The following is a 25301-nucleotide window of genomic DNA, read 5'->3' as shown; positions in this document are numbered from 1 at the left end:
CGCACGGCAAAGCCTGGCAAGCTCTCCGTGGCATATTCGATATGCCAAAAATGGTAACAACAATGGGCCTCATCCTCCTGACATTGAAAGAGCGTTAAGAAGGATAAGCAAGGAGAGGCTGATAAAATCTCAGGGACAAACTAGACTACCCAAAAGAAGAAAGACTAAAATGACTGTCTGTACTTTCAACGCATGTATGCTAGCCTCAGAAGCATCCATCGAGGACCTGATGGTACAAGTGCTGAAGATCAAGTATGATATCATTGGTCTTACAAGAAGGCATTGATCACATCATGCCATTTTTGACACTGGAGAAGAACTGTTCCTTGGAACATGTGACAACAGAGGAGTCAGTGGCATCAGTGTCCTTGTCAACATGAACTTGGTCATGAGCATTGATTCATTTGAATGCCTAACAACCCGAATCAGATGATTATGCTTGAATATTGTGGCTCACTGTTGGCAGTTTCTATCTTCGTCATCTACGCACCAACATCCAACTACGATGAAGAAGAAATGGAAAAGTTCTACATGGAGATGGAGAAGTTCTATAAAGAAGACCACACCTCTACAAGATCATTGTCGGTGATTTTAATGCCAAGATAGGTCCGAGAAGGTCGCCCGAAGAACTCCACATTGGGTCCCATGGCCTAGAATGGAACAAACAGGGTGAGAGACTGTCTGAGTTCATCATGTTGACCAAGACCATCCATGGTAACTCACAGTTCCAGAAGGCCAAATCTAAATGTTGGATATGGGAGTGTCCCAGTGGACAGTTCCACAACGAAATTGACCACATCACATTCAACTGAAGGTTTTGCCTGACTGATGTTGCTGTTGTCCCAAAATTCCAAATGAGATCGTACCACCATCTCCTTCGTGCAAAATTCTATTTCACAGAGTGGGGAGAAAGGTCTGCAAAGTTTAAGTTTAAGGAGAGAACTCCCAGAATGACCACCAACTGGGAGCTCTTTGGCACTATTGCAGCAACATGGGAAGATGCTGTTGTTGACAACATCGGTGAGGAATATGATCAACTGGTTCAGCACCTCCATGACTGCGTGAAGAATGCCAAGAGTGAGAAAGCCACAAATGGACGCCTGTCTTCGGAAACTCTCGAGCTCATTTGCCAACGTGGTTTGGCACGAGCCTCAGGCAACCACAAGCTAACGTCCGAGCCTGCAAAGCTGTGCAGATAAGAGATAAAGGAAGACCTCAAAGAGAGAAGAGCAGCAGTGTTGGCTGACGCGACAGAAGCCAGGAAAAGTATTTGCAAGACTCACCTGTCCTTCACCAACTACAAGACCAAGATGACTGCCCTCCGACGTCCTGATGGATCTATTGAATCTTCCAGAAGGGCAATGGAGAGGATTATTCACAACTTCTACTCGGATCTCTTTGACAGCCATGTCCACCTGCCCACATATCGAATTCCAAAGAATGGAGAGGTCATTCCCAGTGTTCTCCCTTCCGAAATCTGACACTCCATGTCATCGGTAAATAAGCATACAGCACTTAGTCCAGACAAGGTCAGACCTGAACACCTGAAGAATCTGCCTCCAGTACTCATCAATACACTGGCTCGGCTCTTTACACACTACCTGTCTGAATGCAAGGCTCCCTCCCAATAGAAAACCAGCAGAACTGTTCTGTTGTACAAGAAGGGAGACATCCATGACACTGGCAACTATTACCCAATCTGCCTGTTGTCTGTCGTCTGCAAGTTGTTCACTCAAGGCATCCTGAATAGAATAAGCAGAATACTAAATGAAGGACAACCATGTGAGCAAGCCAGGTTCCAAAAAGGATTCAGCACAATCGACAATATCCACACGGTGACCAAGCTCATTGAGGTTTTGAGATAGTTCAAGATGCCACTCTGTCTAATGTTCATCAATTTCAAGAAGGCCTTTGATTCTGTTGAGACTGAAGTGGTCATCAAATCCCTAGCTAAACAGGGAGTTCAAACTCAGTACATCAAGATCCTCCATGAGTTGTATTACAGATTCACCACCAGGATCTCACCATTCTACAAGGAAGTGATCATCGACGTAAAGAGAGGGGTTTGGCAGGGTGATGCCATTTTACCAAAAACTCTTCAGTGCCACCCTCGAGAATGTCATACGAGGAAGGAAAGGAATGGGCATGAAGATAGACAGTCGGCAACTACACCACCTCTGCTTCACTGGTGACATCATTCTAATAACACCAAACATTAGTCAAGTTGCACAAATGCTGGCCGACTTCAACCTCGAGTGTGGAAAGGTTGGACTGCAGCTGAATCTCACCAAAACAATGCTCATGAAAAAAGAACTATCCCTGACATTCCATTTGCTCTCAATGGAATGAACATCTCTGAATGTAGCTGCTATGTGTACCTGGGTTGGGAACTCAACATAAGGAATGACTTGGCGCCAGAACTGAGCAGGAGAAAGAGAGCAGAGTGTCTTCAAGAGAGTTGAAGAAGTGGTTAAGAGGATGAAGGACCTCCAGCTCTGGGCACATCTTTTTTACTCCACCATTCTTCCTGCAGTAACATATGCCTCAGAGACCTGGGCCCTACGAAAACAGAATGAGAATGCTATACAGGTATCCTAAAGAGAAATCGAAAGAGCTATGCTTGGAGTATCACGTTTCACTCAAGTGAAAGAAGGAATCTGGAGTTCTGACCTCCGTTGACAATCAAGAATCAGGGACACTGTCTCATTTTCCAAGGCATCAAAAATCAGATGGGCTGGTCATGTAATGTGATTCAGAGATGTATGCTGGACTAGAGCTGTTACCGACTGGATTCCATGGGACGTGAAAAGACCACGTGGCCACCCACCTACAAGATGGTCAGATTTCTTCGTCAAAACCCTGAATGAAGGGAGATGCGTGGTGAAAGTAGACTAGAGATTGAACACGATGGCCACTCAATCAATACGCCTATCACAAACCACAACACCCGAAAGGAGAGAGAGAACAAAATGGAATACCCTGCCACAGAGGTGGGGGGAGTTGGGGGGGACGAGATTGGAGGGTGGGAGGGATACTGGGTTCATTGGTGGTGGAGAATGGACACTGGTGGAGGGATGGGTTCTCGAATATTTTATGAGGGAAACACAAGCATGAAAATGTGTAAATTTGTAACTGTACCCTCATGGTGACTCACTAATTAAAAAATAAATAAAAAATAAATTATAAATTAAAATTGTAAAAAAAAATCCCCGAATGAACGGTTTGAGGCTCTTCCTGTTTCTGTAGTGAGAAGATACCATTGGGCTACACTAGCATGTGACAGGGACAAATGGAGACGTTATTGGTGCCCGCTTGAGCAAATCGAAGATCAACGGGATGACAAGTGATACAAGTGATCTTGTTTTTTGGGTCACTACTTGTGAGGCTCAGGGTTACTCCTAGCTTTGTACTCAGGAATTATTCCTGGTGATGCTCAGGGGACTATATGAGATGCTGGTGATCGAACCCAGGTCAGCTGTGTGCAAGGCAAACACACTACCTGCTGTAATATTGCTCCAGCCCCTGGGATTTATTTCAATCTAAAGATCTCTCCAGAAAAGATTCTGTGATGTCAGAGCTCAATGGCTCATACGACCATGTCTTGGAAAAGATAGAATGAATGTCAATTTGGTGGGTAAAGAATAGGATCTCTTCAAGTTTTGAAATTCTTGGAACACAAAGCTTCTGATCTTGCAGATTAGTATCAATTTTAATACCAAGTTTTCATATTTAAGTGGGTTTCTTGAAACTAGTGACCAATGTTCTAGGGTGTAAGGAGGAATTGTACTCCCAAAGCCACAGGGGGCACTTGGCTATGACTGAGGGTATTTTGGTTTTCATAGTTGGTGCTGCTTGTATCTTATAATAGACCAAGATGCTGCCAAACACCTGGCGATGCACAAACAGCTCCTCCAACAAAGAATTAGACCCAATATGTCAATAGTGCTAAGGTTGAGAAATTATTATGACTTAAGCCATAATTTACATTTTTCTTATATATTCAGTGAAAGGTTAATAAATTTATTAAAAAATCCTGGAAAGTCTCAGGCCAGGGCTGGTGCCGGCTCGAGCTCTGCCAAGATTCAACCCGGATGGCCATGCCTTTGCACAGCCACTTTGCTGCTGGACGAGCAGGATCCAGAGCCAGCTATATGACTTGGGGTTCCAGCGAGTGCTTGCAGCCATGTTTCCAGACTGTGAGCTAAGCTTCTGCCCCACGGTGGCTAATGGAGGAAATATCCTTCTTCCTTGGTTTTTCTTCCCTCCGGGAGGAAGAGGTATGGTGTCCGCCATTTTATGGGACTTTTAAGCAGGTATGAACTTGGTGACGTGGGAAAAAAAAGTGCTTTAAACTTGAAACAGCGGGACGCCTGGACAGTCTCGGGCCAGGGCTGGTGCTGGCTCGAGCTCCGCCGAGATTCGACCTGGGTGGCCATGCCTTTGCACAGCCGCTTTGCTGCTGAACGAGCAGGATCCAGAGCCAGCTATATGACTTGGGGTTCCAGTGAGTGCTTGCAGCCATGTCTCCAGACTGTGAACTAAGCTTTTGCTCCATGCTGCCCCAGGAAGGGAAATGATCCAATTTCTAACTTAAATCCCCCTGCACTTAATTGCTAAAATACAGAAATACTAAAACCGCGCGGCCACTATCGCGGCCGCACGACTTCATATCTCTTCATTCTCATCAGTGGAAAACTAATTATCAAATATTTCCCTGTCAATAGGGCCATATTATTGGGGGATAAATTCCAACAAGAATAGTGAATTCTGTGTTGAAACTCCAACAACCATAGTGAGTATTGTGTTGAAATATGAAATGTAACCAAGGTAAAGAGAAAAGGAAGTGAAATTTTTCAGTTATGCAGGGGGGGTGCTTGGGGGGTGGGGTGTGGGATGTATACTGAGTTTTTTTTTTGTTTTTTTTTTTCTTTTTGGTGGTGGAATATGGGCACTGGTGAAAGGGCGGGTGTTTGAACATTGTATAACTGAGACATAAGCCTGAGAACTTTGTAACTTTCCACATAGTGATTCAATAAAATAAATTGTTAAAATCCTGGAAAAAGCTAAAATATGAAAATATATTGGTCCTTGCTTTTTTGGGGGCATGCACAACTGGTGATATTTGGGGGGAATATTCAGTTCTCGGAATGGAACTCAGGTCATCTACCAAAACCGTCAGAACAGAGAGTAAGGGTTAAAATTTGTAGTATGTTTAAAAACTCTAATTGGCACATGGCAAATATGAACAATTTTTAAAATAGGATACATTAAAAATCAAACAAGACTTGAAGGCATACTCTTCTTTTCAATGTCTGAAGAAGCCTGTCTCATATCAACAGGTGGAATGTGTCAGGAGGAGGGAAATTAAGTAGAATATTTACAAAGATAAAATGAGGTCACAGTGTCCCTTAAAGTCAAATGTCCCTGATGTATTCTATATGGAAAAAGACTTCTATCTGCCTTCCTTTTCTGTTCCTCTAGGTTACTTTTCTTTCCAAGCCCAACTTCAACTACCATTCATGCAAAGAGATCTCAATTCTACAAAATAGATGGAAGGAAGCATAGCATTCATGGCACAGAGATATTGATCCATGTCTTTTTGGTCTGATGCTATGGATAGCTGTTGCTGAAAAAATTTTCTATTCCAAGTGTATCCTAATATGAATTTGTGAATTCTAGTCCCTCTCAAGGGACTGCACTCAATTCCATTAGAAAGGAGAAGGAATGAGAATATTAGCCGAAGGTTGACTTGGTCACTATTATTTGATCCATTCATAATTGTTGCTGGGCATGTTTTTAGCAGCCAGGTACTCAGTAGGAATGAGAGAGTGATATGTGCTTAGAATACATGCAGAAAAGAAAGAATGTGGCTCATATGGGCCTCCAGTTAGTGCTTTTTGCTCTTCCTCAGTGGGCAAAGTCTATACTCTGACCCAGTGGGCAAGAAGATAGCCTATTCTCTGCAGAAACACCAGACACTCTTGCCTGGGTGACCACACTGGCCTCTTCCTTGCTTTAGCCATAAGATCTTTGCTGATAGGATTACTACCTTGATAAAGGTCTAATTACTCTCTTTTTCCTCTTTCCCTCTTAACTCTGCAACAATAGACCAAATCAGTGTCTATATTGAAATAGGGCCTGTAGACACTTGAAAGTTATAATTTATTGTTTTGAGAGAGTGGGTTAGAGGAGAACGTCAATGTGAGGTCCAACTGTCAAGCCTCAATAATTAAGCAAAAAATTAATCTAGAGTCTGGAAGGTTTTCTGCCAGAGACTCTGGAATATTCTAATGACTTTACAGATGGGTTCAGTGAAAAGGAAACAATGTTTTGCACTTGGTGTTGACTCAAATAAAAACACCAAATACACATTCTTGGTAAAATCTTGCTTACGCTGAAAACCAGAATTTTAGGAATTGAAAATTTGTCTGAAATGTTTTCTCCCCTAAGCAGAGCTATCGCTGCACAGTTTCAACTTGTCATAATGCATCTGCTGACTCTGAAGAAGTAACTTGGGAGTTACTAAATAAATACCAGAAGTTAATATCGGTGGTTTTTGCTTTATTCTTTTAGTTTTTTTTTTTTTGCTTAAGATAAGATATATTTTATCTGGGGTGGCCTGGGAGTGAAAGCTCTAACATTTTTCTAGCTCTTTAGCTGGCCCCAGAGTGGCTTTTAACCTAATCTTAGGGAATGTGGTTTCAAGGTTTACACAGAGAGGGAGTTAACTACATGTCTTCTGTATCTGAGGCTCACAGGGCAATCTGAGGAGGAGGGACACTTATGGCTTTGACAGTGGTACAGCACAGAGGTGCCCCAGACAGGGGGTCGACTCTCCTTGAGTGTGTCAGGCCAGTGAGTGTTTTCCCTGCCTCCCTGGGGTGAACTCCTAGAACATGCTGCCCTGGGCTCATCATTAGGAGCCTGAGAGAGTGATCTTGAGCAGGGCAGATTTCTTCACTCATTATTCTTTTTCCCAGATAATTTTTACTTGACCCCTGGGTATATAAAATAAATATATAAATACAAACTGTATTCTTAAGTCATAAAGCGATTTAAAAAAATATTTCACATTTGTTTTTTTCCACATTCCCATAATGAATGTGACCTGTATATGGGGTTGTGATCCACAGTTTAAGAAGCTAAGGTGTAGAGGGGCACAGAACTAACACCTGAATAGAGAGAAGGTTTGGTCTGCTGACTTTCTAGGGGAATCAGAAAAAAAAAGGGAAGTGACCAGCCAGCTAAAATTTATATTTGTCTTGCCAAGGAATTTTAGATGAGAGCTCCAAAAATCTCTAAGGAACTGTGTCAGAGCTACTAGAAAACTCAGTGTCAAAGTTTTTTAAAACAGAGACCACAAATTATAAACCTTGTATTTTATTTTTTATTATTGAATCACCATTAGAACAGTTACAAAGCTTTCAGGTTTAAGCCTCAGTCATACAATGATCAAACACCCATCCCTTCACCAGTGCACATGTTCCACCACCAAGAACCTCAATATACTCCCCGTCCCACCCCCACCCTGCCTGTGTGGCTGATGATTTTAACTTTACTCTATCTTTACTTTGATTACATTTAATCTTTCTTTTTTTTCATTTTTTCATTTTTTATTTTTATTTTTTATTGAATCACCATGTGGAAAGTTACAAAGCTTTCAGGCTTAAGTCTCAGTTACACAATGCTCGAACACCCATCCCTTCACCAGTGCACATATTCCACCACCAAGAACCACAGTAAACCTCCCCCCACCCCCCACCCCCCAGGCCCCACCCCACCTGTATAGCTGATAAGTTTCACTTTACTTTCTCTTTACTTTGATTACATTAAATATTTCAACAAAAAAAACTCACTATTATTGTTTGGAGTTTCCCCCCCCCCCAAAAAAAAAGTCGGACCTCCTGGAAAGGAAGCATTTGATAATTTGTTTTCCATTGTTGAGAATGAAGAGATATGAGGTCATGTGGCCACAATAGCAGCCGCGAGGTTTTGGATTTCTGTACATTTAATCTTTCAACAGAAAACTCACTCTTATTATTTGGAATTTCCCCCAAACAATCAGACATGCCAAAAAGGCATCATTTGATAATTTGTTATCTATTGATGTTATTGAAGAGTATATGAGGCCATGCAGCTGCAGCAGCAGCCGCGCAGTTTTGGATTTCTGGTACTTTAGTAATTAAGTCCAGAGAAATTTCTAGTAAGAAGCCGCGGGGTTACAAAATTGGTTTCTGTGCCTCCAGGATCATGGCCGTTCAGGAGCGGAGGAGCCGTTAGTTGGTGGCCGTTTGGGGTCTTGACCTGGGCAGGGAGCAGCGCAGGTACTGCCCCCCATCCGAGATTTTTCACGCACCCCCTCACTGCAAGCTCATACCTCTGTCCAGTGGCTCTAAAAGATGGCAGTCGCCATGCTGCCGCCACCAAAAGGAAAGGCTGAAGGTCAAAAACCTTTCCCCTGACAGGGTGGCATGGGGCTGTAGCTTAGTTCACAATATGGAGGCATTTCTGCAAGAAGCCACTGGGTTACGAAATTGGTTTCTGTGCCTCCGGGATCATGGCCGTTCAGGAGCGACAAATCATAAATCCTATGAGATTTCTTAGAAACTTTGTTGCTCCTAAACCCTCTAAAGGAAGTGGGAAAAGAAGAAAGTGATTTAATAGAAGTTTTTCCCTTCCTTGACCTTAGGCCCAAACTGTAGGAGAAAGACCCAACTGAAAATTCAGTTTGGAGTCTTAATTCTTGTATACAGTTGAGGTATTTAATGCAAATATGAAGCTGTAAATCTGACTTGAAGTGACCCTATAACTGTTAGTATGACTCAAGAATGACCAGAAAGTTGTGGAGAACTTCCCCTGCCTCTGCCTGAAAACTCAGTAGACATAATCCCACGGAGCCCATTGAAAGGGTCAGTGGAAACCAAACACTGAGTTCAACACAATTCTTGTAAGAGTTTCATGGTTTCTATGTATCAGAAGCTTACTTCCGCTACAGGGTTGAGTTCCAGATACAGATAATATAGCTTTATTTCAAGTTTGGTTTTGTCATAACAATGCCCTGTCTACATTGTACTTTCTGCAAAGTTCTTGTCTGACTCCTCCAGTTATGTTGATCTCAATCACTGCAATAGTAGATGATTTTCCCTTTCTGACTACTAAACACTGGGTCCATCTTCCTATCTCTGTGAAATCTATTTTAGAACATAGAGCACTAACCAGAGATGCAACATCAAGTACATGGATCCTAACACCTTGGAGTAACATTGGAACAGCTGCAGAAGGAGGAACTGGGGACCCTCCAGACTCCACTCTGATGACAAGGCGAGCAGAAGGAACTTCTGGTTCTAGGGGCAGCAATGACTGAAAAAGGGACCCAGGGCTGTGTGTTTATGGTGACACCTGCACTGTCAGTTCCTGGTTGAGCCATGGAGTCTTTGTGGCCCAGATCTGCAGTATGAGGCTGGCAATAGTTCTTGGCTCTGTGTCTCACTACACTGGTTCTCCAGTGCTCACGAGGCTCCCTGAACCTCCCGGCAGCCTGTTAGCCTTTCTTCTTGTCTCTGGGCCACATCCAGATAGGTCTGCTTTGGACCTATTTCCTGCTCGGTGTTTGGGGGTGGGGGTGGGAAAGGTGGCTCTTGGCAGTGCTTGGGGACCATGTGGTGCTGGGAATTGAACCCAGGGCTCCAGCATGCAAAATATTATTTTCAGCCTATTAAAGACTCTAATCTCTCTCTGGTCCAGCCCCCTTGAAACAAAATATGTTCACTGACAAAATAAGTTACAGAAACAGTACTGCAAGTTTCCTGTACTTGTTAAAATATTAACATTAATTAATATTAAATATTAATCAAATACTAGTCAATATTAAAATTTTATAGAATTATGGTACATTGATCAAAACTAAGAAACTATCCTCAGTATGAAACTATCACCTAAACTAGATACTTTCCTTGAATTTCACCAATTTTCCCATCGCTACCCCTTCTCTATTCCAAGATCCAAATCAGGTTACCACTCTGTTTTTAGTTGGCATTTCTCCTTCCCCCTGCCCCACCCCCTCACCACCACTTCAGTGACAGATTTAAAGAGTACTTTAAAGGATAGATGTTGTGTGGCATATTCTTCAAGCTGGATTGCTCAGATGTTTCCTCATTAAATTATTATTATTATTATTGTTATTATTATTATTATCATTATTACCAGAGTTCTGGACTAGGAGGAACAATTCTGTAGTGGGAGTTTCTCTGTACTAGAGGGTCGCCATCTTGTTACCTCATGGCTTGTCACAGTTTTTCCCACATGGGAAATACTATGAATATCTATTTCAAAACCCTTGTTAGAAATCAATCTTTACATCTTGAGGGATAGGATCACTTATAGGGATGGGGATTAAGTGCCATCTCCTGCAGAGAGTTTATCTTCACACATATTTTAGAATTGTGCTGTGAGTCTGGAAAAAGGAAGAAAGATTTTCCAGACTCACAGCACAATTGGTTACTCAATTCTTATCCCAGCATAAGAAAAGAGCATTTTTTTAATAAAGAGTGAGAGAAATATCACAGAACTCAACTGCTGGAACCATTAGTGAGCCTTCCAGAATATGCAGAGATTTTAGAAACTGAGGCAAGACACCAGGTGGAGAGACAAGAAAAGGTTCTGGGCAGCTTTTTCTCCCTTGACCAGAGTGCCAGCTTCCCCTTCAACGTTCTTAGTTTCACTTCCCTTGTGATTTCAGCTGGTCAGAGCCTCTTGGTTCCCAGACGAGAAGACTGTCCCTGTAGGGCATCACATCATCTGATTGCAAAGGGGGTGGGGGGCTCCCCTGGTTCAAATGCTCAAGAGCACGATACTCACTTCTTCACCCAAGCCTGTGTCTTAGTTCTTCTTCAGCCCAGTGTCCACTTGTGTCCACTTAGTTGCGGCCAGCAGGGGGAATGAGTTGGAAAAATACTGTCATCTAGTCCCTCCCCCTTTTTTTTTAAATCCGAGAACTAAGAAGGAGTTAACTAAAAAAAATGATTACACTCCTTTGTGGAATATAAAGAAACATTGTAGGAGAATAATGCCCAAAGGCAAAATAAACAAAGGGCAGGAGAACTGGTCCTTTGTAGGAAGCTTGGTACAGTGGGAAGAGGGAGAGCAGGGATGGGACCACAATGACAAAGATAGGGGGAAGTGGTCAATTTGGATAAGAGCAGAGGTGTTGACAGGAGGCAACGTGGCATGTGCAAAATGCTTTCAGTGACGGCACTGCAGGTCACAGTGCCTAATAGGGAAAAAGAAAAAGGGCAAAGAGCCTGACATAGAGGCAGGCAGAAGGTTGGGGAGGCGAAGGCAGGGACAGAAGGCAGGGACCTTGGTTGGAGGGAAGGGGACATTATGGCAGGGATTAGTATTGGAACACTGTGTGCCTGAAAGAATCATGAATAATGTCGTAACTTGGTAATTCATGGTGATTTAATAAATTAAAAACAAAGCTAAGCTAACAAACAAAAACTCGGGCCCATAGCCACGATGCGCCTTAAGCCCCTGGTAGTTCCTACCTACTTCTGGGTTCTGTGGGGAAGATGGCGCATGTAGCCAAGTTCACGTTAGAGTCCACACACAATGCTTCTCAGCTGTCACCACCATCCCCAGCCTTTCCTGCTTTCTTCCTAAAATCTTGCTAAACAGATAAGAATAGAGGTCCTATTGTTGGGGCATTGGTGGGAGTGTCTGCTATCCCTGAAAGCTGAAGCCTTTCATCCTTACTTCCCACTCCCTTCAGAGTCTAGTTTAAGTCCAGATAAATAACTGGCATTGGCGGGCCTGTTTCCAGCTGAAGAGTGAAAAGTGTCTCCTTTAGCGGTGCAGAAGCTTTTTAGCTTAATGTAGTCCCATTTGTTGATCTCTGTTTTTACTAGATTGCTTAGTTCTGTGTCACCTTTGAAGATACCTTTATCTTCAATATCGTGGAGGGTTTTGCCGACCTTGCCTTCAATGTACCTTATGGTTTGTGGTCTAATGTTGAGGTCTTTAATCCATTTTGATCTGACTTTTGTGCATGGTGTCAGGTCAAGGTCTAAGCCCATTTTTTTGCATGTGGTTGTCCAGTTGTGCCAGCACCATTTTTTAAAGAGACTTTCCTTGCTCCACTTCACATCTCTTGCTCCCTTATCGAAGATTAGATGGTCATACATTTGGGGTTGTGTATAGGGATATTCCACCCTGTTCCATTGGTCTACGGCTCTGCCTTTGTTCCAGTACCATGTTGTTTTAATTGTTACTGCTTTGTAGTAAAGTTTGAGGTTGGGGAGGGTAATGCTTCCCATCGTCTTTTTCCCAAGAATTGTTTTAGCTATCCTTGGACGTTTGTTGTTCCATATGAATTTTAAGATTGCTTGATCCATTTCTTTGAAGAATGCCATGGGTATCCTTATAGGGATCGCGTTGAATCTGTATAATGCTTTGGGGAGTATTGCCATTTTGACAATATTGATTCTCCCTATCCATGAGCAAGGTATATGTTTCCATTTTCTCATGTCCTCTCTTATTTCATGGAGTAGCGTTTTACAGTTTTCTTTGTAGAGGTCTTTTACATCCTTGGTTAGGCTGATTCCGAGGTACTTGATTTTCTGGGGCACGATTGTGAATGGGATTGCTTTTTTCGTGTCCCTTTCCTCTGCCTCATTGTTTGTATATAGGAAAGCTATGGATTTTTGGGTATTGATTTTGTAGCCTGCAACTTTACTGTATAAGTCAATTGTTTCTAAGAGTTTCTTAGTAGAGGCTTTGGGCTCCTCTAGATATAGTATCATATCATCTGCAAATAGTGAGAGTTTGATTTCTTCCTTTCCTATCTGGATGCCCTTAATCTCTTTTTCTTGTCTAACAGCTATCGCAAGTACTTCCAGTACTATATTGAAGAGAAGTGGTGAGAGTGGGCATCCTTGTCTTGTGAATGATCTTAGAGGAAAGGCCCTTAGTTTTTCTCCATTGTGGATAATGCTTGCCGTAGGCTTGTGGTAGATGGCTTCGACTATCTTGAGGAAAGTTCCTCCAAAACCCATTTTGGTGAGAGTTTTCATCATGAACGGATGTTGAATCTTGTCAAATGCTTTCTCTGCATCTATTGATATGATCATATGGTTTTTATCTTTACTTTTGTTGATATGATGGATTATGTTGATTGATTTCCGGATGTTAAACCATCCCTGCATCCCCAGGATGAATCCCACTTGGTCATGGTGTATGATCTTCTTGATGAGTTGTTGGATCCTATTTCCTAGTATTTTGTTGAGGATCTTCGCATCGGTGTTCATCAGGGATATTGGTCTATAATTTTCTTTCTTAGTGGTGTCTTTGTTTGCTTTTGGTATTAGGGCGATGTGTGCTTCATAGAAACTGTTTGGGAGAGTTCCTGTTTTTTCAATTTCCTGGAAAAGCTTGAGGAAAATTGGCAACAGGTCTTCTTGGAATGTTTGAAAGAATTCGCCAGTGAATCCATCTGGGCCTGGGCTTTTGTTTTTGGGGAGATTTTTTATTACAGTTTCAATTTCCTTAACATTAATGGGTCTATTCAAGTATTCCAAGTCTTCTCTGTTCAGACTTGGGAGATTGTAGGAGTCAAGGAATTCATCCATTTCTTTTAGGTTCTCTTGTTTTGTGGCGTAAAAGATACAGTGACCAGAATACAAAGACTATCCACAGAATGGGAAAGGATATTTACACAATACCCATCAGATAAGGGGTTGGTATCAATGGTATATAAAGCACTGGTTGAACTCTACAAGAAGAAAACATCCAACCCCATCAAAAAATGGGGCGAAGAAATGAACAGAAACTTTACCAAGGAAGAAATACGAATGGCCAAAAGGCACATGAAAAAGTGCTCTACATCACTAATCATCAGAGAGATGCAGATCAAAACAACCACGAGATACCACCTCACACCACAGAGACTAGCACACATCCAAAAGAACAAAAGCAACTGCTGTTGGAGAGGATGTGGGGAGAAAGGGACCCTTCTACACTGCTGGTGGGAATGCCGACTGGTTCAGCCCTTTTGGAAAACAATATGGACGATTCTCAAAAAATTAGATATTGAGCTCCCATTTGACCCAGCAATACCACTGCTGGGAATATATCCCAGAGAGGCAAAAAAGTATAATCGAAACAACATCTGCACATGTATGTTCATCGCAGCACTGTTTACAATAGCCAGAATCTGGAAAAAACCCGAATGCCCTAGAACGGATGACTGGTTGAGGAAACTTTGGTACATCTATACAATGGAATACTATGCAGCTGTCAGAAAAAAGGAGGTCATGAATTTTGTATTTAAGTGGATCGGCATGAAAAGTTTCATGCTGAGTGAAATGAGTCAGAAAGAGAGAGACAGACATAGAAAGATTGCACTCATCTATGGTATATAGAATAACAGAGTGGGAGACTAACACCCAAGAATTGTAGAAATAAGTACCAGGAGGTTGACTCCATGGCTTGGAGGCTGGCCTCACATTCTGGGGAAAGGGCAACTCAGAGAAGGGATCACCAACTATAATGTAGTCGAAGGCCATGCCGGGGAAGGGAGTTGCGGGCTGAATGAGGGCTAGAGACTGAGCACAGTGGCCACTCAACACCTTTATTGCAAACCACAACAGCTAATTAGAGAGAGAGAACAGAAGGGAATGCCCTGCCACAGTGGCAGGGTGGGGTGGGGGGAGATGGGATTGGGGAAGATGGGAGGGATGCTGGGTTTACTGGTGGTGGAGAATGGGCACTGGTGAAGGGATGGGTTCCCGAACTTTGTATGAGGGAAGCATAAGCACAAAAGTGTATAAATCTGTAAATGTGCCCTCACGGTGATTCACTAATTAAAAATAAATAAATTAATTAAAAAAAAGAAAAGAAAAGTGTCTCCTTTATTGTTCTCTCGGGAACCCTGAGGGCTCTAGGCACCTCACTGTCCCCACCTCTAAAGAAAATAATGATAAATGGGGCTATCTACCCTCCAAGGTCCCCAGTGGGGTCATGAAGGAAGCATTCGATAAGGCATCTAGAGCAGTGGGCAGTGCTCAGGGAAGAAGCGAGTGTGGGTAGTACCCCTGTGCCCCTGGAGTCACCACCAAACCACCGGGACAAAGGAGGAGCAGAAGAAACAGATCCTAGAGGCAGAGGCTCTGCATGGCCGTGGAGGGAGGTGACCCACAGTAGGGAGAGTTGGGCAGCAAACTCTCCCTCTCCCCCTCCTCCCTGCTCATTGGACTGTGTGTGCCAGGGATGGAATTCAGTCAGAGGGCCCAGAAGAGGCCCTGGGGAGCAGCCTGAAACCTCCCTTTTCTGTATCACCCTGCTCTTCCCACCTCAGCACCCCATCTTGTTTCCTTCCCCCTTCTCACTCCAGGAAGGCAGCTCCCAGGCCCTTTTTATGCTGCCAAGGAAGGAGCGGTTAAATTTTTTTTTCAGTGAGGTCCCCCTCCGCCGGCATTTCACCCACACACTTCATAGTAGTGAAAGCCTGGGTCTTTGTGCCTGCTTTTCTTGGGTTTCTTCCCAACTCTGAAAACCAGAAATCTCCCCGCAAGCCCCCTCTGTCCTGCCTCCGGTGGGCTTGCTTCTAGACAGAGTGCTTTGCTCAGCAAACCCTCCTAGGAGCACAGGAAAGACCCCCCTCCCCACCAACTGGTTTCATTCTCTCTCTCTCTCTTTTCTGTGCAATGGAAAAACGAAGCCTCAAATTGTGTTCTGAGTGAGGTTTGCACTCTTCCTGGAAAGAGTTTTCTTCTGCGAAGCTGCTATTGCCATGGTCAATTGAAAGCTAGGAAGCTGCTTTCAAAAGGGTTCGCCTGTGCTTGGGAATGTAATTGAAAACAACTGTTCTTCTCCTGGAACATGGAGGGAGTGGGAACCAGCATTGGCAGCTCATCAGGCAGAGGCTAAGCGGGGCTGGCTTGGAGGAGGGAGGGGGAAAGAGTGGTTTTGCTGGGGCAGGGGAAAATATGGTTTCTTGGTTAGAAGGAGGGAAAATAATTTGAGGGTTTCATGCAAAATAAATTTCCATTTGACCGGCCCTGGTGGCAAAACAGGTTGTGGGTGAGAGACGCTGGTGAGCAGCGGCCACATTGTATTGGATCCGGGCTGTTAGCTGGTGTGGAGCTGGGCTGGCAACCAGATCTTGGCATTGAGCCTTTAAAGGGACAATGGGGATGCAGGTTCCCAGAGCTAGGAGGAGGATACAGGTTTGGTGGTGACCCCCTGGGGCTGGCTCAGGATTCTTGGAAGGAAAATTCTCATTCATTTTCCACTTTATCAGTCTCACTACAGCAAGGGAAATGAAAATAGCTTATGGATCCTTTGCTTTCTGTTTCCCGTGACTCCATAGTCTCTGGACTTAGATTTGTCGCATGCATCATAATTGTATTCCTAAGCAGTTGGCCCACATTGAGTGCAGATGCCATGAGGCCCCTTCTCAGGGCGCCCTCCAGGCCATCCGACTTGCACTCTTTCACAGAAATTCAAAGAAATTTCCAAAGAAATCTGAATTCGGGGGCTAATTTCAGAAGACAGGGTTCTTAAGCATTTTTTTTTCTTATAAGAGAACATTTTACTCATTGTACTGGAAAGAAATTACGGTTGATCACATATAGAAGCACTAAACAAAAAGTCATTTTTGATAAAACTACTGCAGTTTATTCCTACAGTCCTGTGTAGTTGTCACATTTGGGATGAAAGTGAACAGTACAAAGCTCTTCTGTCCTTCTGAGGTGTTTTGTTGGAAGTCTGAGCCCCAGAGGAGTCAGCAGCAGGACGAGACTTACTTTTCTGAGGGAGAATCTCTCCTCTTCTCTGATAGCTCATAACATTCTGCACTCCAATTCATTCCTCGATGAGAGGATTTCTATCTGTGTGGCACCTATGAGAAGCACACAATAATGAATACTTAGAAGCAAGGCCGGGACTCCAGTAAGCACCTAATGTGTGTTGTTAACTCTTTGGGTTTTCCAAACATCCTATGAAGTAGTTAACACCCCAGTTTTTCTCATTCCTGAAATTAAAAAAGGTTAAATGATTTTCTTAAGGTCACATGACCAACAAGTGCCTGTAACGATGTCGCAATGTATTGCTTGACTCCCTTGCAGGAAGGAAGGAAGGGTTTTCACCTTCTGCTGCTCAGAATGTAACTGTAGGCATGTTGGCAACCTCAAGCTAGGCCCCACATTTTTTTTTATCACCATGAGAAAGAGCATTACAAAGCTATTCATGATGAGGATTCAGTCACACACTGTTTCCAACTCCCATCCCTCTACCAGCGTACGTTTCCCAGCACCAAAGTCCCCAGTTTCTCTCCCACCACCCTGCAAAATGCATCCCCTCCCCCCTCACCACCAGCCTGCCTCTATGGCCGATACCTCTCTTCTCTATCTCTCTCTATCTCTCTCTCTCCCTTTCTTTCTCTCTCCTTTTGGGCTTCTCTCTCTTCCTCTCCCTCTCTCTCTGTCTTTCTCTTCTTTGGGGCTTTATGGTTTGCAATACAGATACAGAAATGTTATCATGTATATCCCTTTACCTACTTTCAACACTCAGTTCTTGTTGAGCCCACGGTCATGCTCACTTTCCAGGGAAGCCACCATCTGGTGACTGACACCAAAGGTACGAAAATTCAGCACTCTCACTTTATCTTGGGATCACTCTGAAGGTGGATCTCAGATTCAGAATCCCAAGGGCTTGGTGCAGGCCTTAACTGAGACTAATACAACTCACTTTCTTCCTCTGCTGATCCTTTTCTTTCCATAGACCTGAACACCAGGCGCACTTCCCAATCAACCTGTATTCTGAACTCTGACTCACAATCTCTTTCCCAGGGAGTCTGACTCCCCCAAATTGTGGAGCTACAATTTGGATTTGGGCACCTGGCTTACAGGCCATGTTCTTAATCAGTGCATTTTATCAACTCTCAAAATATGCACAGTTATTTAATTTGGAAGGAACTTTGGCTCTCAGTTCAAAGCCATGTTAGTAACCAAAATCCTAAACCACCTTTGAAAACATGATGCTTGGCCCATAGCAGAAAATATGCTTACTGGGAGGGAATGTATGATATAGGGACAGGGACATTTTTATCCATGAACTTGTTTTAATGCTCTAAATATTTAGCAGATATTTGCTGCTAATTTAGTTGAACTTAAATCCTCCATAGCTTTCCATCACATTTGAAGAGTATGAACTTAGTGAAGTCTGAGCTCCGAGAACTGATAGCCTTCTAAATGTTTCCAGGAGTTACAGGCAGGGGAAGAAGTTGCCTCCATTAAGACTCTTTAGGGGTGGACTTCTTGGTGAAACGCTGGGAGATGATTCCTATACTGTATTCATCAGCCTTCTCATAGAATTGTCTATTTGATCTGGAAAGAACAAAAGGAATCATAGGACCCTACCTCATCTTTTACAGAGGACACCTAGATATAAGTTCCAATATGATACTAACAGACTATGGCCATACTACTCTGAATGTGTCTGAAGCTAAGAGGAGTTGTGCCTGGTTTGTATGTGGATGGGAGGCCAATAGAATACCAATATATGAGTTCCTGTCATAAAAAAAATTCCAATGGCAGAAATATCTCTGCAACCCTGAACCTGAACTGTCATTCAGGGCTCTTTCTATGATTCTATTTTTCATTTTTAAAATCTCAGTGAATATTTTAATTTTATTTAAACACCACGGTTTACAATGGTGTTTATAATACATTTATTATGGTTATTCAATATTACAACCCCAATCCCACCACCAGAGTGATCTTCCCTCCACCATTATCCTCATTTCCTCAACTACCCCCCAAGTCTGCTCCTTTAGCAGACATTTAGTTCTTCCAACTAAATGGATAGTGGAATTATCAAAAAATAATTCAGTAAAAGAAAATTTGTAAAAATGGTTATATCTCACCATGGGTCATTAAATCCTTGTCTGAGGATTTACTAAGCTGTTTGCTGTTAGTTAAGCCTTCTATTTTATTGTTTTTCTCTGTTACATTTAGTGTGCTTCTGTGTCATTTCCCCATCTAATTTGGTGTGCTCTTACTGGGATGTCAACATTGTGGAATTTGGAGGTGTCGGTTACATGGTCCAGAAACTTCAGGATCTCTAGAACTGGACCAGTGAGTGACATAATGGTGACTGTGGGATGTGGCTGCCAGGGTTTCTGGAAGTATGAGGGGCTGGGAGAGTCTGTTGCCTCCACTCCAAGAAAAGCCCAGAGTTCTCACCCTAAAATAAAGGATGCTTTGAAATTTTTGCTGTTTAGTACTTGCAGACATTAGTCTTGAAGCAGTAAAATTGGGCTGATGGTGTGGTGGCAACTGTGGGTTGTGGGTTGTTGCCTATTCCCACCCCTTTCTCGAGGGCACCCCAGAGTTGAAACTTCATGGAAATTTAGAATATTAGTAGTGTTTCAGAAACAATTGATGTGAAATACTTTTTTTTCCACGTGTCTCTTGAACACTTCTCAGCTGTCTTTGCATTTAGGCTCAGCTCCTATGACCGTCTTATCGGCATTGAACTATGAGTCAACCTAGAGTATGTGCTGTGCCTCTTCCAGGTTATTGTGTCCAGATTAGGTTTTCTCCTCCATCCTTCAAATGCCCTGTACCTTGGAGATAAAGTAGAACACCTGGTAAAACTCCAAAATGGAATAGGAAGGCTCCCAACTTCCATGGGACTTTACAGGAGCAGGAAATAGTAATTACTTTCTTAAGCTACTGAGATTTCAGAAGTTTATCTGGTGAGACAGTTAGCATTCACTACCCAAGTTAATTGGCTTCTACTACTGGGTCAGCTTGCTCAAAAAAAAAGGATCTATTAAGCAATGGCAGCTCACCAAACATCACCCAAATACTGGTTGCTGACTCAGTGGCAGCGGGCTTGAGAAAGCAGGGATCCCAAGGCTGAGAGTAGAAAAATAGTTGCTAATTGAGTGCACCATCGAACTTCTACAGGAACTCAGTTTTCCATGAATGTAGAGAGGCTGAGTTGGTTCTTACATGTTGTTTCTTGTTTTCCTTTCTATGCAGAAATGTGTTAAGGTCACATTGCCTTTTCAGCCTGAACCCTCTTGCATCCTCTTTCACAAGTGCACCAGGAACTTGGTGTAGGAGGAACTGAAACAATGCCACTTCTAGTTTTGAAGGTTTATATATAAATATATGTATATATTTTTATAAATATATTTACATTTTTTCATTAACTATTCCAATAGCCACATATTACTTTCCTTCAATACAATAGTACATTAAACTCCACTGGCTGTAAACTCCACTGGTTGTTTTTCCAAAATGTGTTTAATAAATTAATGAATGAATCACATTATTCTTGCATTTCAAGAACAAAAGAATTATCTCTTAATACTCTATTATGTTCTATTTTCTCACAAAATATTTAGGATATTTGCCTATATATTTTCAAATGAGCCAGGTTTGTTCTTTCCTTTATATATGCCATTTCGGGTCAGATTTTGTGTCATGGGACTTCATAGGTAGCTTACCAAATTCTTTCCTTTAAGAATATATTAAACAGGTATGAGGGAGCAACATGATGCTTGCCATAGCCATGCCACCAGACCCATGCCAGGTTGTTTCACTTGGGGCGCCCCAGAGGGGGGCGGGTGAGAGCCCTCCCTGCCCCAAAAGATCCAGCCCTGGCAGTTGAAAACTTCCACAACCCAACCACCACCTGCTCAAGGCCACTCCCCACATGCTCAGGTTGAGCCTCAGGCTGGACCTCAACCTTTTCCTGGAATGTGCTGTCGTGGACACACCATAAAACACCCTACCCATTCTCCAAGAGTACCACACCACATTTGTTGGAGTTCAATAGTAGGCAACCAATCATAGAGGGAAATACATATATATGTATATTTTTTCAGATATATATATATATACATGAAAGTTCACATCACTCAACCTTTAACAACATGTTTGTGACATCCTAAAGAAGGTCTTAATGGCCCCTGCCAAAATAGAACAATCTTCACACTGTTTCCTCTATGAATAGTTTCTCATAGCATTTTCAGCAGTTTTTTATATCAAACAATACAAAATATATCATTTCAGTTGTGCTTTGGGACAGGGATTGGGGCGTGAGTTGGAAACATCCCAAATATGGTGGTCTGAAGGTGTAATGGTGGTGGGATTGGTGTTTGAATATTAAAAGTAATCAAATATTGTGAATTACCTTATAAAATAAAAACTTAATAATAAAAATATTAAACAGATACAAACAATACAAAATAAATTATCTAGCATCTGCCTGTTGGGCAGGCTTGAGAGGTGGTGGGAAAATTAGAAATAATGGTGGTGGGAAGGTATAATGGTGGTGGGATTAGTGTTGAAATATTGAATGCAATCCATTATTGTGAACAACTTTATGAAAATAAAATAAAAAAAATATATTAAACAGGGGCCATCAAGATGGCTCAGAGAACAGGGACACAAGTCTTACATGCTCAAGGACCTGAGTTTGATCCATAGCACAGAATGGTTGCACAGAGTATCATCAAGTGTGGCCATCAAATATGGCCCAAAGAGGGGCCGGAGCGATAGCACAGCGGGTAGGGCGTTCACCTTGCCAACCCGGGTTCGATCCCCGGCATCCCATATGGTCCCCCACACACTGCCAGGAGTAATTCCTGAGTGCAAAGCCAGGAGTAACCCCTGAGCATCGCTGGGTGTGACCCAAAAAGCAAAAAAAAAAAAAATATATGGCCCAAAGAGTACAAGACTGGGCCCTGGCATTGAACTGTATATCCTGTTTCACCATTATCCTGAGTCACCTCTTGAACTCCTGCATGCTGCTTGGAAACCCTGCTTCCCAAGAAATATTTTAAATATGACTCTGTAGTCATCTCTATGTGAAGCAAGAGTCTTCATTTGAGCCCTCTCTATTTTCTCTTGCTATCCACCAATGACTTTATGATGTAGTGGCTTAAAACCATAACACATATCACCTCCTGGTTGTGTGGGTCAGTAATTTGGGAGTGGCTTAGCGAGATGGCTCTAACTCATGATATGTATCATAACCAAGATGTTGGTCAAGATTGCAGTCATCTGAAGACTTGGCTGGAGGCCTGGAGGCCTCACTTCTATGCCACATCAGCCTCTTTAAGTATCCTCAGGACATGCCAATAGCCATTAGCAGAACAAGTGATCGAAGAGTGAGAGAAACCACAGCATCATTTAAGACCCCACTCAGGAGTCACCTACTGTCACTTCTGATACATTCTGTTGGTCACAATGACAAATTCTAATAAACAGTGGGGAGTAACTAAGTAAGGATGTCAAGGAAAGTAGAGATTGGTTCCCGTAGCCTGGCTTTCTGCTCTGTATTTGGGATTTGCTTCTTTGAGACACTGCCATGATGCTCAGAGAAGAATTATATATGGATCCTACAGTAGCAAACATTTTCCAAGATGATTTGCCTTTATTTTAAGTAACTAGAGTAATCATGTGTATAAATATGCATGCAATTCTACCCGAGAGACAACTTCTGCTCATTGTATACAGATTTTGATTATTGTTTGTGAATGAATATGGCATTTAATTCAGTGTTTTTCTTTTCTTTCTTTTTTTCTTTTCTTTTTTTTTTTTTTTGCTTTTTGGGTCACATCGGTGATTCATAGGGGTTACTCCTGGCTCATGCACTCAGGATTACTTTTGGCAGTGCTCGGGGGACCATATGGGATGCTGGGAATCAAACCTGGGTCAGTTGTGTACAAGCCCTACCCGCTGTGCTATTGCTCCAGTCCCCAATTCAATATTTTTCAATGATATTTATTCAGTTTAGAAATAATGTTTAGAAAGGATGATGCTTCTGGGGAGTAAGGATTCTCTTTTGCCACCACACCACCACTCCAAATCCTTCTTTCTGGCAGTACTTTTCCTTTAAAGAGGACATAGAGGGAAGTAGCTCAGGACACAGAAACAAATGCTTTACATATTCAAGGCACCAAGTTTGATTCCCAATACCACATTCCCCCTCCCTGAATTTCATGGGGATTACCCCCTTTAGTTTCGGTGCTCACCCAGTCGGTTGCAGAATGCTGAAGTCATTTGTGGCTCTGAGAATGGGAGAGATTAGAGCAGACAAACTCAAAAATGGAGTCTCTGTGATCATACCCGGTGCCTGTGGGGCTCAAACTCTAGCTTTCTCAGGCTTCTAAGAGCAGTGATCTAGCTATTGAACCATCCATGGTCCCCTGAATTACAATTCTTCTGGACCATAAGAATTCTGAAGAAATTTGATGAGAAACCAGGTCCAGGTCATAAGAAGTAGTCATTGTCTGGGGTAGTCACTATGTCTCTGGGATGAGATAATGAGCACCTACAAAAATGTCAGATTGTCTATAAAATGACTGCATTCCTGACTTTGCTAGCTGTTGCTGGACTAGCAGCAGGGGATAGAGTAAAATAGAGTGACCAGATGGAGTGACCAGATCAGGGTGTTCCGTTCCTTGGGCTTGTGAGTGCCATAAAGTAAAAGCCATAAAACAGCAGTACCCACCCACACATCTTTAAATAATCTCCCATTTGGGAAATGCAAAATCACCTCAAGCAAGTTTTCATTTGGCAGATAGGCTTTGAACTTGGATTTCTTGGAACATTTCTTATAATCTCTATTTTAGCATTGAACTTGTTTGAACCTTTGCTAGGATTTCCTTCTTTCTTTCTTTCTTTCTTTCTTTCTTTCTTTCTTTCTTTCTTTCTTTCTTTCTTTCTTTCTTTCTTTCTTTCTTTCTTTCTTTCTTTCTTTCTTTCTTTCTTTCTTTCTTTCTTTCTTTCTTTCTTTCTTTCTTTCTTTCTTTCTTTCCCTCCCTCCCTCCCTCCCTCCCTCCCTCCCTCCCTCCCTCCCTCCCTCCCTCCCTTCCTTCCTTCCTTCCTTCCTTCCTTCCTTCCTTCCTTCCTTCCTTCCTTCTTTCCTTCCTTCCTTCCTTCCTTCCTTCCTTCCTTCCTTCCTTCCTTCCTTCCTTCCTTTCTTTCTTTCTTTCTTTCTTTCTTTCTTCCTTTCTTTCTTTCTTTCTTTCTTTCTTTCTTTCTTTCTTTCTTTCTTTCTTTCTTTCTTTCTTTCTTTCTTTCTTTCTTTCTTTCTTTCTTTCTTTCTTTCTTTCTCCTTCCTTCCTTCCTTCCTTCCTTCCTTCCTTCCTTCCTTCCTTCCTTCCTTCCTTCCTTCCTTCCTTCCTTTTTTTCTTTCTCTCTCTTTCTCTCTTCCTTTCTTTCCTCTTTTTTTGGGTGTTTTTTTAGAGGGGAGAGGTTGGATCCAGGGTGGGCCCACCTGGTGTTATTCAGGGCTTACCAGCTCTGTGCTCAGGAATCACTCCTGACTGGCCTTGAGGAACAACTATTGAACGGAGGTCCACTGAATGTAAGACAAGAGCCCTACTCACTGTACTATCTCTCTAGCTCCATTTTATGATTTTTTAAAAATTCTTCCTTATCCATAAGATAACTTGCTATTTATAGTAACTTATAATGGGAGAAAGCATTAGTTTCATTTTACTAATAAGGGGGCTGGAGCGATAGCACAGCGGTAGGGCATTTGCCTTGCATGTGGCTGACCCGGGTTTGATTCCTTTGCCTCTCTTGGAGAGCCCGGCAAGCTACCGAGAGTATCTCTTCTGCACAGCAGAGCCTGGCAAGCTACCCGTGGCGTATGCCAAAAACACTAACAAACAAGTCTCACAATGGAGACGTTACTGGTGCCTGCTTGAGCAAATCGATGAGCAATGGGATGACAATCACAGTGACAATGACAATGACAGTTACTAATAAGGAGATTGGTGCCTAGCAGATTAAAGACTAAGATTCAATATAATAACATTAGTAGGATAACCATAAAAGAGAGATGAAGTGGGAAACAGAGACCGATGGTAAGTATCTGTGCCTATTGCCAATATGCTTGTGTGGGAACAGTCTCTCCCTGCCACAATGACCACCATCATATGAAACTACCTTACTCCAGTGACCTCCAGTCTGCCCCATGTGCGGAATGCTTTGGGACGAATAGTCTTTGCTCCTTGAGATGTACACTTGGAAGAAGTGGGGCATTCTGAAGGGCTTAGGAGTTGGCACAATTAGAAAAAAGTAGGTTTGCAAAGTTGGTTGGTAGCAAACATGCCAAGAGAATATGGTTACCAGATTTAGTGCATCAAAAATACATTTCTGTTTCAGAAAGAGAAACTTTCTAAATCAGCCCAAAGCAGCACACGATGGAAAGCGAGATCTGACGCCAAAGCTCCAGCCACCACAAAGTCTGCTCAGGTTCCTCAAAGCGGGCAC

At 42.6% G+C, this 25301-nt stretch overlaps 1 protein-coding gene across 1 annotated transcript in view; it reads right to left on the bottom strand.

The window, feature by feature from the left end:
• The window catches only part of SNX18 (sorting nexin 18), a 282936-nt gene that overhangs the window by 1858 nt on the left and 255777 nt on the right, over positions 1–25301 (bottom strand). Inside the window, exon 2 of the mRNA XM_055139550.1 lies at positions 16803–16897. Within this exon, the coding sequence (XP_054995525.1) occupies positions 16839–16897 (59 nt within the window). The 3' untranslated portion in view covers positions 16803–16838. The remainder of the gene's footprint in view (positions 1–16802; positions 16898–25301) is intronic.

The sequence above is a fragment of the Sorex araneus genome, chromosome 1 (genome assembly GCF_027595985.1).
Source record: "Sorex araneus isolate mSorAra2 chromosome 1, mSorAra2.pri, whole genome shotgun sequence".
NCBI classification, from domain to species: Eukaryota; Metazoa; Chordata; class Mammalia; order Eulipotyphla; family Soricidae; genus Sorex; species Sorex araneus.
The sequence above is the reverse complement of the archived record's forward strand: the minus strand, read 5'-3'. Positions and strand labels throughout refer to the sequence as shown.